We start from the raw sequence: 18,616 nt of genomic DNA, 5'->3' as shown, positions 1-18,616 counted from the left end.
CCCAACCATGCTGCTGCTGTGTTCTAGTCTAGCTGCTGAGATTCTGGCCCTCCCCAAACACAGCTGATCCCAACACAGCCCTAGCGCAGCGGCTGCAGAAACCTCTATCGAAAAACAGCTCTGGCTGCAAGCTACTGAGCTGGCAAGGGTCACGTGACCATCTGCAGGCCCTGGGCGAGATATTAACTCTTTTAGTGATTTAATCCTCCCCCAGGTGAGAGAAAAGGACAAAGTGTAGGCATGTAAGAAAACAACATAAAGACACCAAAGTCAATAAAGAAGTCAGGTCTCAGATGGGAGGGATGAGGAGATGCCTTTAGTTTTAGGCTAAAAATCCTCTTATAAAGCTAAAGAAAAATATATAATTGAAACATCAGACTCTTTTTTTCCTACAACACATTAAAAAGTATAGGGAGATTACTTGTTTAAATTGTATCTAGCAAAGGCCTCCATGCTAAAGTAAACAAATCTTAAAGTAGCTGTGATCTCATGAGAAGTTTGAACAGAGAAAGAGAGAAGAGTGATGAAGACCCTGTGCTCCCAGGGAGAGATGATGATCTCTGTTCCCAGAGATGAAGATGATTTCAAAGACAGATAATGAGAACCTTTACTCTTAAACAGCTCATCTTTAAACTAGGACCCCATAAGTTAACATAGCCCATAAACACAACTGTAAGAAAAGCTGTAAAAATAAGAAGGACTTCACAATTACAGATTTTCCAGGCGGTTGCTATGCGTGGAAATTAAAAGCCACAAAATAACTGTTTTCTTGTGGAGAAGTCTCCATAAATTTACTAGAGGGACTCTCCTCCTTAAGTGAACTGCAGAAAGACTGTTCTAAAAGTAATAAACTGACTAAATTATTTCTGTACGTTGTTAGCAAGAAAGAAAAGGTTTTAGGGGGGAGGGAAAGTGTTCTAAAAGTTTTATTCTGATTCTTATTAAACTTCCTTTTAGTTACTATTAATAAAGCTTTCTTTATATCCTTTTAAAGTTTTGAGCCTGCTTTGCCTTCCTCCTGTCATGGTTTGACGCTGGCGCAATGCCAGTGCTCCTATGAAAATACATTCTCTCTGGTGTCTGCTGTGAGATGTGACCAGGAATAAGCAAAGCAGGCTCTCGCTTAGAAATAAAGAAAAGAAAACTTTATTAACTAAGCTACAACTCTAAGTAACAAGAAACACACAGGGAAAATGAAAACTTTCTAAAAACATTTCCTCCTCCCCCCACCAAATTTCCAATACATCTATCTTCCAAAATCACTAACTCTCGGTCTATCACCACCTTTTAGGTAACCAATTCTCAGTTCATCAAGAGGAGAGGAGTCTTTCTTGTGCTATAGGCTTCCTCAGGAAACAGCGTTGAAACTTCGTGTGTTTCCGTGTCACTCGTGGCACCGCTCAGAGAACATCTGCTGATGTGACTTCTTCCTTTTATGTCCAGTGCTCTCACTACTGAACATTTACCAGAGCTGCTTTTAGGGTCATCTTTTTTAAGGATGCTTTGTCTCGTTCTAAAAAAAGCACAGTCTTACTTTTGGGACACTTGTCCCCCCACAAATTTCACTTCTTGGGGCTGAGGGGTACTAACACTGAACTCTCTTAGCTCTGAGCCATCACTTCCCCCTGGATGCAGTCTCTGTGTCACAAGGAAACATGGTTCTGTTCATGGCTATAACAAGAAGAGTCCAGCAAAAGCTACTCTATCATCTCTTCCTATCTATCTCTCTTCTAGGAAAGGTTAATGTTCTGCAAAGTTTTCATTGTCTAACAAAAGGGTCAAAAGCTTGGGCTCTGCCCTCCCACAGCGTCTGGACACCTTCTCGCTGCACCCCTCCTACTTTCTCTGCCGCCTGGGCTGTGCTGCCAGCACATGATATCAGATTTCAAGGTGGCACAGGATCTCTCTCTCTGTCTCCGGGGCGGCGGTGGGGGGGGGGGCTGCCCGATGCCTCTTGATGCTCTTCCACTCTTCTACCCTTCCATCTTCAGGGCTCGGCCTACCTCAGGCTCGCATGGCCTCCCCTCCCCCGCCGAGCCGGGAGCTGGTCAGGGGAGGCCTGATCTGCTTCCCTCTCTGGAATTCAAGAGAACTTCTCATGGGAGTGCTCTGCTTTTTAACCCCTGTGTTCTCAGAGGCGTACTCATTGTCCCCAGTGGCCACACCAGGTGCCAATATTAAAATCTAAACACTTATTGGTGACCATGACCACAGCATATCTCAGAAAACCTACTTCCTCTCAAACCACGACACTCCTAATCCTATCTCACAGCAGGAAATGAGTAAGTATATTCTAGTAAGTACACTGGTGTTTGACCAGCACTAAACCCACCACACCAACCTAACCCTCCCCTGACACAGCCTCATGCCATTCCCTCAGGTCCTGTCACTGGTCACTACAGAGATCAATGTCTGCCCCTCCTCCTCCCCTCATGAGGAAGTTGTAGACCACCATGAGGTCTCCCCTCAGTCTCCTCTTCTCTAGGCTGAACAAGCCAAGAAACCTCAGGCACTCCTATTATGACTTCCCCTCTTGACCCTTCACCATCTTCATACCTGTCCTTTGTATGTTCTCTAATAGCTTTACATCCTTCTTACATTGTGACATTGAAAACTGCACACAGGACTCGATGTGAGGCTGCACCAACACAGAGTAGAGCAGGACAATCACCTCCCTTGACCGGCTGGCAATGTTGTGCCTGATGCACCCCAGGTCACAGTTGTCCCTCCTGACTGCCAGGGCACACTGCTGACTCATATTCAACTTGCCATCGACCAGAACCCCCAGGTCCTGGTCTCTTATGAGGAGACGCTGCAGAAGCTGGGTCCGTTTGGTCTAGACAAGAGAAGACTGAGAGGGGATGTCATCAGTGCATACAAATATCTCAAAGGTGTGTGTCAAGTGGATGGTGCTCCAGATGCCGGAACTGAGATTCCTCTGAAGGCCATGGTGCAGATCATGGTGAAGCAGGCTGTTCCCCTACAGCCCATGGAGGTCCATGGGGGATGCAGAGATCCACCCACAGTCGGTGGGGGAGGTGCTCACACCAAAGCAGGTAGATGTCTGGAAGAGGCTGTGATTCAATGGGAGACCTGGTGGAGTGTGAGGGCCCCTGCTTCCAGTCTGGAGCAGCCTATTCTTAGAGGACTGCACCCCATGGAAGAGTGACCCAGGCCACAGCAGTTTTGGGAGGATTGTTTGCCTGTGGAAGGGGCTCACGTTACAGCAGTTTTGGGAGGACTGCTGCTTGGGAGATTGGAACCACATTGGAGTTCACAAAAAATTGTCTCCCATAGGAAGGGACCCCACAGCGTAGCAGGGGAAAGACTTCTCTCCCTGAACAGTGGAAGATCATCTTGGGTGATGAAGTTGAGGCATAGTGGAAATTTTCCAGGGTAGAAATCCATTTTGATTTAGCTGGAATGTACATCTTTAAGTATGTAGCTTGCTGTGTAGTCTGGCTGCAAAAAGCCTAGGCTCAGAGAAACTGCTTCAGTGAAGGACAGAGATAAGGGGAGGGGGAGAGAGAGGGTGATAGAGAGAGATAAAGACTGCTGTGAGAGCAGGTCAACCTGACCTAGGAATTCTTTCTGATAAAGAAGAACTAGCGGCAAATGTCACCGAAATTCGTAGAAATGAATATGTATGAACCTATTGTGAAATTGTATGCATATGTATTTGAGAGGGGGATAAAAAGAGACCTGAAGTTCCCAGAAGTACGCATGTCTTTTTAGGGGAACGATTCCCACATGCGTCCAGCGCTGTAGTAAACATACTGGCTTTACAACTTTCACAAAAGTTGTGGAGTTTTGTTTATCTCCGCAAAACAAAGTGACCAAAACCCCCATGCCTTGTCTCCATGCACTGTTGGTGGGCAGGAGGGAGGGGTTGTGGGAAAAAAGGTGCTTTTAAGGGCTTGTTTTAATTCTCATTATCCTCCTGTGATTTTGTTAGTAATAAATTCACTTTGTACCTCTAAGCCAAGCCTGTTTTGCCCTTGGAGTGTTTTCTCCCGGTCCTTATCTCAACTCATGAACCTTTCATTAATTTTTTCTCTCCTTTGCCCAGATATGGCAGGGGAGGGTGAGCGAGCAACTTTCATGCATGTCTAGCATTTGGCCAGTGTCAAACCACAACACAGGCCTAAGCCTGAGTTGACTTACAGGATGAATCTTGAGCATGAAGCTATTAATACCATCAAGATTCTTTAGTTAAAAATAGATTATTAAAACATTTATATTGGTTCTTCTTAATGCCAAACTAGCTGGTGTAGAGATGTTTCTATAACCCTGTGTAGGATATATCAAGAAATGCTTTCAACAAATACCCCCAAAGACTTGTTAGAATATTTTAGCGTTTAGGTTCTGGCCAAGCCCTGGCCCCAGCTGGTTAGGAAGTGGCCCATCAGAACCAGATGTTTTCTGCACAAAAAGGTAAACAAGTAATTTGGACTTGTCAGTTTAGTCCTATAAAAGCTGGATCCCTTTTTTGGGTGAACTGGAGACCTCACCTACGGGTGGACGCACTGTGTAGGATTTTCCCACTTGCTGGGAAGGGTTGTCCAGGTCCTTGCTGTAAAACAGAGCTCCCCAGCAACTGCAGACTCTGGATGATGGTAAAGTATTTAGGCAATTGGTAATGTATCTTTCTCAGTCACTATTCTCTCTGTCTCTCATATAGTAAAGATTAGATGCATTACCTTGCTTATTTTTACTTGTTGCTGAAGCCAAGTGAGTAATAAGCTTATTGTTTTACTAAATTTATCTTTTTACCTCTGTTTTGCTTCAATATTAATAGTAAAATAAGACCATTCTTCCTACTGGCATCTGTGTCCATTCTATTGACCCCATTGATTGGCAAAACAATGTTGAAGAGCGCTAACCCTAAGATGGATCCCTTCAGAACCCCACCAGTGATCCGTTGCTAGCCTGATGTCACCCCATTCACTATAACCCTTTGTGCCTGATGCATGAGCCAGTTTCTCACCCATTGCATGGTGTGTTTATCCAGCTGTGTGCTGGATGTTTTGTCCAGAAGGATCCTGAGAGAGACAGTATCAAAAGTTTTGCTGAAGTTCCAAAGGACTACATCAACTATCTCCCCTTGATTAACTAAATGGGTAACACTGTTTTAAAAGGAAATTAAGTTTGTCAAGCCAGACTTCCCCCTCATGAAACCGCACTCACTGTGACCGATTATGGCATTGTCCTTCAGGTGTTTTTCAGTGCTTTCCAGAATAATCTTCTCTATAATTTTACTACGCACTGAGACTGACAGGCCTGTAGTTTTCAAGATCATCCTTCTTGCCCTTCTTGAAAATTGGGACAATGTTTGCCAGCTTCCAGTCAACTGGGACCTCTCCAGATTCCCAAGACTATTCAAAAATTATTGAGAGAGGCCTAGTGATGAGATCAGTCAACTCCTTCAGTACTCCTAGATGAATTCCATCAGGCCCTATAGACTTATAGGGATCCAGCTGGAGCAGCAGATCCCGTACAAGTTCAGGATCACCTGGGAATTTATCATTCTTACAGCCATGGTCTTCCAGCTCAGGGCACTGGGATCCCCCTAGCCCATCATCAGTGTTGGAGACCAAGGTGAAGAAGAAAGCATGGAACATATCTAGCTTGTTCATGTCCCTGTTTGTGAGGTGACCATACTCATCCTATAATGGGCCAATGTTATTTCTGCACTGCCTTTTGCTACTGACATATTTTTAAAAGCTCTTTTTATTGCCTCCCACAGTTCTGCCCAGCTCAAACTTCAACTGAGCTTTGGCTGCATGAATTTTCTCCCTACAGTGGCAAGTAGCATCTCTGTATTCTTCCCATGTCACCTGACCTTGCTTCCACTTGGCATACACCTTCCTTTTTTGCCTTAGCTCAGCCAAGATGGTCTTCTGCCTCAGCTGCTTGACTTACAACATTTTGGAATTGCCTGCCTCTGTGCTCTTAGGAGTTGGTGCTTAAAAAGTAACCAGCCCTGATGGACCCCAGCACCTTCAACAGCAGTTTCCCAGGGAACCTTGCTACCTAGTTCCCTGAGCAGCTTGAAGTCTGCTCTCTTCATGTCCAGGACTGGAGTTTTGCTGGCACTTTTCCTCCTCTCACCAGAGATTTTAAACTTGATTGCTTTGTGGTCACTGTGGCCCAGATGGCCACCAATCACCACTTTACTCATGGGCCCCTCTCTGTTAACAAGCAACAAATGAAGGAAGGCACCTTTCCTAGTAGTTCCTCTTAGCACCTGTACCATGATGTCATACAGGTGTTTTAGGAATCTTCTGGACCTGTTTGTGCCAGCTGTGTGGCATTCCCAATCAACATATGGCAAGTTGAAGTCTCCCATAAGGACAAGGGTGGTTGATTTAGAGGTGTCCCTTGGTTCCTTAAAGAATAATTCATCGGCATCGTTGTCCTGGCTGGGTGGCCTATAGTAGACTATTGGGATACACAAGACAGATGATGGACTTTGGACCTGGTTAGCATAAGAGATTTGATAACCGGATGTCTTGGCAAGAACAAACAGCTTTGAATATTGCAAGAAGATTAAATCAGACTGACTTACCAGAAAATTACACCAACTTCTGCAAGCAAGAGATGTTTAAAATATATGTTTGTTTATGTGATGTTTAACCCAGTCATTGTAGTAAAACATTTCTAGACTTCCTAGAATAAGTATATAAGCAGTTGTATTTCACAATAAATTTGGATTCACTGACCATCTCACCGAGTCCCCATCTCGGAGTCCCTGTCTCTCTTCATCGCCAATAGTAGACTTCCACGAAATCATCCACTTTGTTTGTCCCTTAATCCTTACCCAGAGACTCTCAACTGTGCCATTGCCAACTGCAATTGTTAACTCCCCCCTCCCCTCCCCCCGGCCACACTATGATCTGAGAAATGCTCCTTAGGACTCAGCCTTGACAAATAGCTCTGTGGATGAGCTCCTCTTGAGTTTATCAGAAACACTGTCTGCTCCAGGAACTTATGCTGTCTAATGAGCTTCCGGGTTTTAACTAACAGCCTTGGAATTTTTTTTTTGCCTGAATAATGTTACCAAACAATTTATATTTCTTTGAAAAGGAGTCTATGCAGCAGTGAGGGAAGATGTTAGAAAATTCTTTTAACTATAGCACAAACGTGTATGATCCCTATCTCCATGGTTAATGCTTAGTTTGGCACCATGCAGGGCTTAGTACAAATGCCAAAGAGTATGTGGTCTTGTGTTAACTCCCTACATTTGTGACTAGCTAATGCTTCCTTGTTTACTTATATTAGTGATTAATATGTACTAGCAGATGTCTTAGTTTTGAGAACAGAGATGGAGTGCCAGAGCAAAGAATGATAAGAGAAGTGCATCATAACCTGACCACATATTTGAGATACTCTCAAGAAAAGAAAATTCATCAGAAAGATCCAGGACTATTAAAGGGATTTTGAGGAATAGGATGTTTCCAAATGACCACCAAAGACGTTTCAAAGACCCCTACTCATATCCAAATAAGTTCACATAAATAATTAGCATATATGCATGTATTCAGGAAATGTAATGAATATGTAATAGAAATGTGATGAATATATATTAGTTTCATTATAGAACCATGTCTGTTAGGTTTCTGCTTATGCATGCTTTGAGGAGAAATCCCCGTGTGTTCAGTGCTGTTAATAAATTAATGTCAGCTTTCTAACCAAACAAATTGGTTGGAGAGTTTATTTCCTGTTTTTCAGTGACAGCTTCTGGCACCCCAGATGCTACAAAGTGGCAGCAACTCAGCAGACCAGAGGACTTGTTAGCACTCCAGCACACACCAAAGTATTTTTCAGGAGATCTTCCATTTCCCTGGTCTGGTAAGTAGACCACACTTCTCGTTCTGGGACAAAGAATATGACATTAAATAAGGTACTTTATTTTAACGTGTTTTGCCTGTATGTCACACTGAGAGAAAGTATGCAGTGTGAGGCTGAGAGGTTTATGTAACTGGTTGTGGGCTTGGGTAAGATCATGTGCTACTACCGGGATGCTTGGAGTGCAATCTTGGTTTTGAGAAAGGTTATAAAAGGTTATAAAATGGTTGTAAAAAGTTTTAAAATGTTTTGGAAGTGTTAAAAGGTTGGTAAAGTGCTAAATTTGGGAGCAGGGCTATCTTGACAGTTCCTGGAATAAGAGATCCCAAAAAGCTCCCCTTTGTGTTGTGTCCTAAGGAGTGAAAAAGCTTGGGGAGACAACCCCCTGATGTGAAAACAACTTGTGAAATATCGTAATCATTGGTGGTCGACATATAAGCTTGATGATCCAGAAAAGTGGCCTGTTAATGAGACTGTAAATTATAATACCATTTTGCAACTAATGCTGTTTTGTAGAAGGGAAGGCAAGTAGAATGAAGCCCCTGATGTTGATTTATTTTTTGATTTGCAGAATAATCCTGATTTGCAGAAGGAATGTATACATGTGCCTAGAGATCCAATGATTTTACCATTAGAAAAGGAAGATAAGAAACCACTCAAAAGGTGTTGCTCTGCCTGTAGCATAGGTAAATGTTGTATTAAATACAGACAGACAAACAAGGAGGAGGATGTGGATTTATTAGTGTATAAGGGGAGACCAAATAAGAAAGAGGAGAAAGGCAGGGAGCAGATGTGGAAATGGAAGAAGAAAGTGACCGTAGTAGTAAAAGTCTTAGCCCTGTATCAGGCCATGAAAGTTTTAGCCCATAGCAGGGCAGACAAGGGGGGCACATGTGGGTTGAACACGCCCCTTACAGCAGGCAGTGGGAGCAGAGGGACCAGTAACTCTTAAAGTGCCATTTTCAGTGTTGGATTTACAAGCTTGGAAGGAGTTGGCAGGGACTTACTGGGAGGACCCAGAAAAGGTTTCTAAGGTTGTGGAAACAGTCATTAGGACACAAGATCCTTATTGGAATGATTTGCAGGGGATACTGGATGCTAGGAATGCAGAACCGGTAAAGATCCTTTTAAAGCCAAATGCTTGACTCGTAAGACGATACCCTTTGAAATTATAAACTAGGAAAGGACTGGAATCATTAATAGAAACTTTTTGTGAACACAAACTGCTTTTGGAATTCCAGTCCCATTTTAACACTCCTATTTTGTCAGTAAAGACATCACACTCAAATTAGCATCAGCAGGTACAAGATCTTACGGCTATCCATCAGATAGCCCAGGAAGTGCACCTGGTGGTAGCCAATCCTTATACTTTATTGACAACCTTGAAGAATTTGGATCAATGGTTCACAGTGTTGGACATAAAGGATGCCTTCTTTTGCATCCATTTGGAAAGTGAAAGCCAAGATCTGTTTGCTTTTGAATGGGAAAGTCCAAAGACTGGGAGAAAGGCTCAACTGACGTGAACTGTGTTACTGCAAGGATTCAAAAATAGTCCAAATATTTTTGGTAACCAGCTAGCTAAGGAATTAGAAGGATGGCAAAAAGAACATGAGGGTGTAACATTGCTGCAGTATGTGGATGACATCGTAATAGCTTCCTTGACTGCAAGTGAATATATGGAACTGGCCATTATTCCGTTAAATTTCTTAGGACAATCTGAATACAAAGTTTCCAGGACAAAGACTCAAATTGTAAAATAAGAGGTGTTGTATTTGGGATTTACTATTTCACAGGGACAAAAGCATCTGGGCCAGGAAAAAAAAAAGAGAAATGATCTATCAAACTCCTAAGTCCCTTTCTAAAAGAGAACTGAGAGCATTTCTGGGAATGGTCAGGTGGGGTCGCCTATGGATACTCAACTTTGAGCTGATTGCTAAACTTCTAGATGAGGCAGTTAATGAAAAGGATGAAGTCCTCATCTGGACTCCTGAATGCAGGAAGGCCTTTCAGGAATTGAAACATGCTTTAATGACTGGCCCTGCATTGGGACTACCAAACTTAGAAAAACCTTTTGAACTGTTTGTGGATGAAAGTTCTTATTTGGCATTGGGGGCATTGACACAATGGCTGGCATCCTCGAAGAGACCTGTTGCGTACTTTTCTAAACAACTTGATGATGTCAGCAAAGAATGGACATACTGTTTTAGGACAGTAGTGGCAACAGTCCTCCTAATCCAGGAAACAAAAAAATGAACCCTGGGACAGCAACTGACTGGCTTTGTGCCCCATAGTTACAACGGCATTCGAACAAAAAGGAGGACACTGGTTATCACCAAGCAGGATGTTAAAATACCAGTCAGTATTACATAGAGGTAAAGCTTTATAAAATAAGGGCCTTGTTACCCTTGTAAAATCATGTCTCAGGCCTGCTACTTAGGCTAAGTAGATGGGAACTATGGGAGAGTGACTCAGCTGGAATAGGGGTAGAGAGACGTGAGAGACGTGCTGCGTGACTGCTGCATGTCCACATCATGGTGTATGGTGATTGGTTGACTTGGGCTTGTTGTGCCTTAAAACTCTGTAAATGGGTAACCAGCTAACTGCTTAAAAAGGCCTGTTTTTTGCAATAAAGGGGCTCTCCTTTGCACCTGCCTGGGGACTCTGTGTCGCTTTGCTTCGTACAAGTCAGCAATGTTAGAATAAGATGATGTGTAGTTAAAAGTAACTAACTTTCTGAATCTAGCAGTGTTCTTAGAAGTTGACCTGGAAGAAGGGGAACCAACCCATGATTGCTTGCAGACCATTGAACTGGTGTACTCCAGTTGAGATGACCTACAGGACACTCCCTTGGAAAAAGGGGATTGGGAACTCTTTGTGGGTGGGAGCAGCTTTGTGAAAAATGGAATCCGAAGAGCAGGGTATGCAGTGGTAACTCAGCATGAGATAATAGAAGCCAAAGCCCTAACCCCCAACACATTGGCTCAGAAAGCAGAACTGATTGCACTAATGTAAACATTGGAGCTTGCACAGGAGAAGATGCTAAATATTTGGACTGACTTGAAATTTGCTTTTGGAGTGATCCATGCCCATGGAGCCATTTGGAAAGAGAGGCCTGTTAATCTCTCAAAGATCCCCAGTGAAACATGTAGAAATAACACAGAGATTGTTAGAGGGAGTGCAGTTACCTTGAAAGGTGGCAATAATGCATTGTAAAGCTCATCAATTTGGAGACACCCCAGTAAATACTGTAAATTGTCTGGCTGATAAAGTGGCCAAGGAGGCTGCTGGTGGGAACACCCTATTAGCCTTACCCAAAAAATATCAGCACTTGGACAAGGAGGTTGCCAATTATCAGGCTGAAGAAGAGAAACTGGCAAAATTGTTAGATGCTGAAAAGAGTCCTGAAGGACAGTGGATAACATCCAGCAAACAGGTAATAATTCCCCAACATCTTATAAGGAAAATCACAGAGAAACAACATAAGATAACTCATTGGAGGATAAAGTCTATGGTAGAAGCAGGGAAGCCTCAAGTGTTGAGCATACAAATGACTGGTATCATGAAAAGCATTGTTAAAAAGTGCCAGACCTGTTTAAAGAACAATACACATCAAATTCTATGGCCTACACCTGGGATTGCTAAGAAAGGAAATTGTCCAGGAGACTATTGGCAAATAGACTTTGCAGAGCTTCCACATCAAAATGGGTACAGGCATTTATTGGCACTGGTAGATACTTTTTCAGGATGGCCAGAAGCTTTCCCTTGTCACACCAACAAATATAGGGAGGTGATAAAAGTTTTGTTGAAGGAAATTATCACTAAGTTTGGAATGCTAGTGGGAATGTCATCAGACAGAAGTTCACACTTCATTGCTAATAGTGCAAAGCTCAGTTAAAATGTTAGGGGTGAAATGGAACTTGCACACCCCATGGAGACCTCAGTCCAGCAGGAAAGCAGAAAGGACGAATCAGAGTGAACTAAAGAAAAAATAGTCAATCTCTATTTTCCATTAGCAGTGATGTTTGGACACTTCCTGGGAAGTGGGTCTTCAGCATGCATAATGGTTTCTCTGGAAGGCAAACATTGAGGAATCATGAATGCCCCCCCCTTTCTTCCTCTCTTCCTTGGCTTTATATATCTGAGCTGATGTCATATGGTATGGAATGTCCCTTTCTCTAATTTGGGTCAGCTGGCCTGGTTGTGTCCCCTCTCAGGATCTTGTCCACTCCCATCCCTTTGATGGGGGAAGGAATGTCCGAGGGACAGTGCTTCTCAGCTGGAGCCAAATCACTGGTCTGTTTTCAATACCCATTCAGCTACTAATGCAAAGTAGAGCAGTGTAAGGGCTGTGAACTTTACCTCAGTCAGACACAATACAGTGCTATAGCTAAAAGAATTTTCCAACATCTTCCCCCACTACTGCATAGACTTCTTAAGGAAATATAACTTGTTCAGCAGCAATAGCTACCAAAGTGAATAACTGTTTTGTTCTCAAACTTTCAAACAAAGTTACTGACCCAAATTGAGGCCAGGATGGAAAATTACTATGACCATGGCCTACTGTCTTGTGGGCCTATAAACAGCAATCTAAAGTGAGAGCCTGTCCTAGGTTGGAAATGGGGGTGTGTATTCTATTGTTATCTGATGGGGCAGTTATCTTCTGTTAATTGGGCAGTTTTCTTTATCTCTTCCACAACCAATCCTCCCTCTGGGAGATATCTTCTGTTAATGGGTCATTGAGTCTCACTGCATGACTGATAAAATTACATCATCCCACTGTGATAAGCTCTGCCCAGAGGGAGGAGCCAAGCATTCTTAACTGGATGTAATCAGAGGTCTGGAAGACCACAGGCAGCCTTTCCCACTGGATTCCCAGAGGAAGACTAGGCCCATCTACACCACCACTGGATATTCAGAGGAAGACTACACCCTTCTAAAGGATCACTGCTTCAACAGAACCACATCTGTCACTCCAGGAAGACTGCAGCCACCATTTCAATTGGACTGCTACCAACACCCTGACCAACAGGGTGTCAGGTTGTATTCTGACTCTGTCAGTGCTGTTTTGGTTTACTGCATTGTTTTTTGGGGTTTTTTTCTTCCCTAATAAAGAACTGTTATTCCTGCTCCCATATCTTTGCCTGACAGCCCATTAATTTCAAAATTATAACAATTCAGAGGGAGGGAGTTTATATTTTCCATTTCAGGGGAGGCTCCTGGCTTCCTTAGTAGACGCCTGTCTTTTCAGACCAAGACAGAGCCTTTGAGCTTTTGCAGACTGCAGTGGGCTACAACCAGCAATCACCCACTGAGTGGAGTCTTTCAGAATCAGCAAACTCAAATTTGCTGTACTCGGAGGATTGCCAAATGATGACAATGGATCCTGGTCTGGTACTCCCACTCCTCAAGGCTCAACCCTTTTCCCACTGAGAAGATGCAAAGGCATCTGAAGTGAGTATTTCACTGAATTAGATGGGAATTTTTCACAGGTATCTTGTACAGACTCCTTATGTCTGTGTGCGTGAGAGTGTGAATATGCTATAGCAAATGTACCAGGAATGCTTCTCTCCTAGATTTTCAAGTTCATTTGATTTGTAAGTAAGTTAGGCCTGTGAGTTACTGTTGTGGTATAGTCAATTCTATATGAATCGTTTGCTAAATTCTTTGACTTTAGTAATGTGAAAAATATTTTTGTGATTCATGTCAATTGGCAATGGAATCAGCAAATGCTTGTATCTGCTGTGTCGAAAATGGGTGCATTCCCTGGGATAGCTACAAAGAATGGTTTTGAAACTTTCTGACCGAATAGCCAAATAAAGCATCAAAATAGAAGAAGTGTAGTAAAGAGATGAGGTAGCAAGACGACTGGTGCTTAGAATAAAATAGAGGAAGTTGTGGTAAAGCTAAGACATATTGCAACAAAGCAACTAAATGCTTATGTATAATAAAAAGCTTGATGCACTTGACAAAATCATGTAGCAGACACCAGTGTAAGGCCTTCCTCCAGATGGCCACAAGAACGACAGAAAGCCAATGACCACCCAGAAAGATTATGAAATTGCTGATCCCAGCTTATTGATATTTGCTGATTCGGACTAACCAAGCACATTGGAAAATGCTTTGTAGGTTTAAATCAGTATATATACTTTGCTGAACTTGTAAGTGGTGTGTTGTGCCGTTAGTGGAGCGGTGACTCCCCAGCCACCCAGTGCTGCTTTCTTTAAAACAAAAAATATAGAAATAAAATTCGGTTTGGCTACCAAAATTTTATATCAGTAATTGTTTAAGTTAAATGATATCAAGTGCTGCTAAGTTTAAGTTAAATTAAGTGCTATTGGGCCTTTAGATCATATTCCTTTTTATCTTTACCCTTTCCTATCCTTTTGCCTGCCCCACCCCCAGCAGCCTCCACATAGATAATTTGGGGTTTATTTTCATTTTGATTGATTGATTGATTGACTGATTTTGGATTTTTGTTTGCTTTTTTTCTCTGTGTGTTTTATCCATCTAGTAAACAGTAGAGTAAACCTTGCCACAAACTTTGTCATGCTGTTGTTTTTATATGAAACCTGTTTTTGTTGATACCTTTGCCAGTGATTCTTCAAGTGATCTTAAAACACTCATTCATAACAGCTCTGTACACTCCATCCCCTCCATTACACAGTCAGCCACCTGCAGCCTTACCTGCCCTGCTCATCCCTCCTAAGGAGCCTGTAATCACCCACCACGGCAATGAATACCTTTTTATAGGTAAAACACCTTCTTTTTTTGTATACTTTTGCTATCAATATTACTATTGTTATTGTGTGTGTCTTATTCCATTGTGTTGTGCTTTCAGTAAGTCGTTATCTCAAACAATGTTCTCTGCTTTTGTCCCTCCCTTACTGGGTGGGGTGAAGGAAGGGGAGTGGCTTATTTGGAGTTTACCTTCTGGCTGGTGTTAAAACCAGCACACTTGCCAAATAGGCATCAAGCAATCACCTGCACTAACTTGCTCAGCAGTTCTTCCAGCAGTACCTGTCAGTGTGTATGTGTGGTAACACTGGCATTGATGTAGCATGCAGCAGTTAAATGGAGAAACAGAAGCTCCTCCTGTACCTGCAGATCTCAGAGTATCTGCACCAGTAAGGTTCTGAAGGACAGAATACATCTGAGATGTTCCATGTCCATTTGGCCACATTTTCCATAGCTAGTTTAAATGCCTTCCTTCTGCTGAGTCACATAACACATGCTGCCATTGGAAATAGGGAGAAAGAACCCAGGAGTCCAAATATTACTCCTAAATCTAGACCAATATAAGAGGCTTTTCTGTCACGTTAATCTCAGTGACAGAGTTGTGAAATTGTTGTTATCACCTCCTCAGCCCAACAATGACAAGTTGGGCTGGTGAGGACAGTGCTGTTCAGTTTGTTGTGCGAGGGGAGAAATAGAGTTTTATAGGGCAGATGTCATAAGTAGTCAGTTACTAGATAGCAAACATAGGCAATCTAATTGCCATTAGGTTGGGAGGCAGGAGAGGGGAAAGCATCTGTAGGCCACTGAAGACATTACTGACATTATAAGACTTCTACAGGAAAAATGTTACTGTAGAAATCTATATAGCTGTGAGTTACTACCAGAAAACTGATATGCATCATCCTTCTGGAAAGCAAACTACCTTTAAGGTTTTTGAACCACCTTAGTAAGTTTGGGGCTGACAGTGGACATATTCTACACCAGTTTATTCCAAACACTGGATTTACAAGAAAGTACAGGTTCATGACATTTCTTTCACTAGATCTTACTGAAGACATTCTGATGACACCATCATCCACACAGGGGTATCCATGAACACAGTGATATCCAAAGTGTGCTGCTACCACTGAATGATACTTGGTAAATGCTTGAGGTGACATTTGAGTCAATCATAAGAATCTTTCTCAAGTAAACAAACATTTAAGCAAGAAATGTGATGTGAAGGGAAAAAAAAAGAGAGCAGATTTCCATAGCAATCTTCAGAATAGGAAAGGCTAACAAAGCACACAATCTCAGCTTTCTGACCTTAGCTTCTGAAAATCTAGAATAGTCAAATACTAGCTTTCTTTGGCATGAGAAGCAATCAGGATAATATCCTTTCCCCATGTCATGGTTTGACGCTGGCGCAATGCCAGTGCCCCCATGAAAATATATTCTCCCTGGTATCTGCTGTGAGATGTGACCAGGAATAGAGCAAAGCAGGCTCCAACTTAGGAATAAAGAAGAAAAACTTTATTAACCTACAACTATATATAAAAAGAAACACACACAGAACTCAGAATGAAAACCTTTCAAAAACATTCCTCCTCCCCCCACCAAATTTCCAATACATCACAGTAGTACAAAACCTTGAATTCTCAATTCAGTCACCACCCCTCAGATCACCAACTCTCAGTCCATCACCACCCTTTAGATAATCAATTCTCAGTTCTTCAAGAAGAGAGGAGTCCCTCTTGTACCATAGGCTTCCCCTGGAAACACAGTTGAGACCTCTTGTGTTTCCATGTCACATGTGGCACCGCCCAGATAACATTTGCCATCGTGACATCTTCCTTCCATGTACAGTGCTCTCACCACTGCACATGGACCAGAGCTGCTTCTAGGGTTCCCCTTTTAAGGATGCTTTGCCCAGTTCCAAAAAAAGCACAGTCTCTCACTTTTGGGACACCTGTCCCCCCCAAATTCACCCCCTGGGGCCTAGGGGTCTTGGGAACAGAGATCATCTTCTTCCCTGAAGACGGAGGGCACCAAACCACACTCCTCACCTGTTGTCTCTGTTCACGCACTCCTTCACATAACATCACTGCACTCTCTTGGCTCCAAGTCATTGCCTCCCACTAAATGCAGTCTCTCTGTCACATAAAAAAATGGTTCTGTCCATGGCTATACAAGAAAAGTCCAGCCAAAGGCCACTCCATCATCTTCTCCCACCTAGGATTCTTTTCAACTTCTCTCAGACATCTTTCACTTGCACAAACTTGCATCACATTGGCCCATTTCTTCTTATCTGTATCTCTCTTCTCATTCAACTCCAGGAGGATCAGCATTTGTAAGGTTTCCATCATCCAAGAAAATGGTTAAAAATCTCAGGCTCTGCCTGTCCAGAACTCCCATGCTGCCCTGCCAGGCACCTTCTCGCTGCACCCTTGCTGCACCCCCCCCTTCTCCTTCAGCCATGCTGCCAGCACATGATATCAAATTTCAAGGTGGCACCAGTACAGGCACAGGCTCCCTCTTGCTCTCTCTGTCTCTCTGTGGGGGAGCTGCCCAATGCCTCTTGGTGCTCCTCCACCCTTCCATCCTGCAGGGGCCTTCACCTCCCTTCTCTGTCCAAGGCCTTGGCCTACCTCACCCTGCTGCATAGCTTCCCCTCACCCACCCAGACTGCAGCTGGGCAGGGGAGGTCTGACTGCTTTCATGGACAGAACCCAAGAGAAAGTTTTCCTGGGAGTTCTCTGCTTTTAACCCCCTGTGTTCTCAGAGGCGTATCCATGTCCTCAGTGGCCACAGCAGGTGCCAAAATTCAAATCTGAGCACCTATTGGTTTGACCACAGCATCCCAAAAAACTAACTTCCTTTTCAAACCAGGACACCCCAGAAGTCTTATCATTGTTTACTGAAGCAGAGTAATAAATGGTTTTCTGATCTTTGAATTTTTTGAGTTTTTGTTTTTTTCTTGTTTTTAAGAATCCCCTGAAGAAAGATGAAGAGATTTATTTTTGTTGAAATGAACTGTGCAAACCCCAAGATTCATCACTGTAAGGCAATATTACTCCAGATACCTAAAAACTTATCTGTCTCCTTTCAACCTATGAAGTCTCTCATAAGAGCCCGAAAACTGATCTGAGGTTCTTGCACACCTCAAGCCGAGACTGATACAGATAACCATCCCACAGCTTGTGGAGCGCAGGATTTGATGAAAGAACTGAGAGGTACAGTCTGCCTTGAAACGGGTCATTATGCTTGACCTCGGCTTCCTCTAGTAATTTATCAAGCACCTACAAAATGTCGTTTGAGGTAAAGGAAGGGAAAATGGGAGGAATGACAAGAAACCTTTCAAGGCCATGGAAAAGAGCTGCAAAAGCAAGTCCAGAGGAGGGCCACATAGATGGTTGCTCTGAGCAACCTAATCTAGTTGAAGATGTCCCTGCTCATTGCAAGGAGGTTGGACTAGATGACCTTTAAAGGTCCCTTGCAACCCAAACTATTCAATTATACGATTATTTCTGGCAAGCAGAATAATTTTGCTCTCTAGGCATCCCTACATATACTCCCAAACCCATTGCACTGGTCCTTTTTTACACCTGAACAGAGGAATGCCCTTCAGCCAGCTGCTCCAAGCTCTCTCTTCCACTCAAATTGCACAAAGGGACTGCACAGATCCTTGCTCTGTATTTACCAGTTAACTGTGCTTTACATCAGAAAACAGAATTTAAAAATTCCAGACAAAGCTCAAAGAGGGTCTTTGAGAGGCTTCTCAGTGACTTAAAGAGCTGTACCCACCAACACAGGGTCAAATTCCTGTCTTCTACTGTAGTAATAATGAACGAAGGAAATACCTGAAGTCCCAACTCCAGAGAAACTTTCAGAAGAGTGATATCTGGTAAGCTGTCCATGAGTGTTGCTATTTTAAATGCATCCTGGGCAAGTTTGAAGATGTGTGATGAGGAGTGGATATTTTTCTGAATGGATTCTAACACTGTTTCCAGCCTCTGAACATCACCTGCAAGGTGTAAACAGAATCACCAAAACA

At 43.0% G+C, this 18,616-nt stretch overlaps 1 protein-coding gene across 3 annotated transcripts in view; it reads right to left on the bottom strand.

Moving 5' to 3' along the window:
• Positions 1-18,616, bottom strand: part of LOC141726905 (zinc finger SWIM domain-containing protein 6) — a 330,987-nt gene that overhangs the window by 21,968 nt on the left and 290,403 nt on the right. For all 3 annotated transcript variants that reach the window (XM_074531999.1, XM_074532000.1, XM_074532001.1), the window contains exon 12: positions 18,423-18,586. In XM_074531999.1, coding sequence (XP_074388100.1) covers positions 18,423-18,586 — 164 coding nt within the window. The remainder of the gene's footprint in view (positions 1-18,422; positions 18,587-18,616) is intronic.

The sequence above is a fragment of the Zonotrichia albicollis genome, chromosome W (assembly GCF_047830755.1).
Source record: "Zonotrichia albicollis isolate bZonAlb1 chromosome W, bZonAlb1.hap1, whole genome shotgun sequence".
In the NCBI taxonomy this organism is placed as follows: domain Eukaryota; kingdom Metazoa; phylum Chordata; class Aves; order Passeriformes; family Passerellidae; genus Zonotrichia; species Zonotrichia albicollis.
The sequence above is the reverse complement of the archived record's forward strand: the minus strand, read 5'-3'. Positions and strand labels throughout refer to the sequence as shown.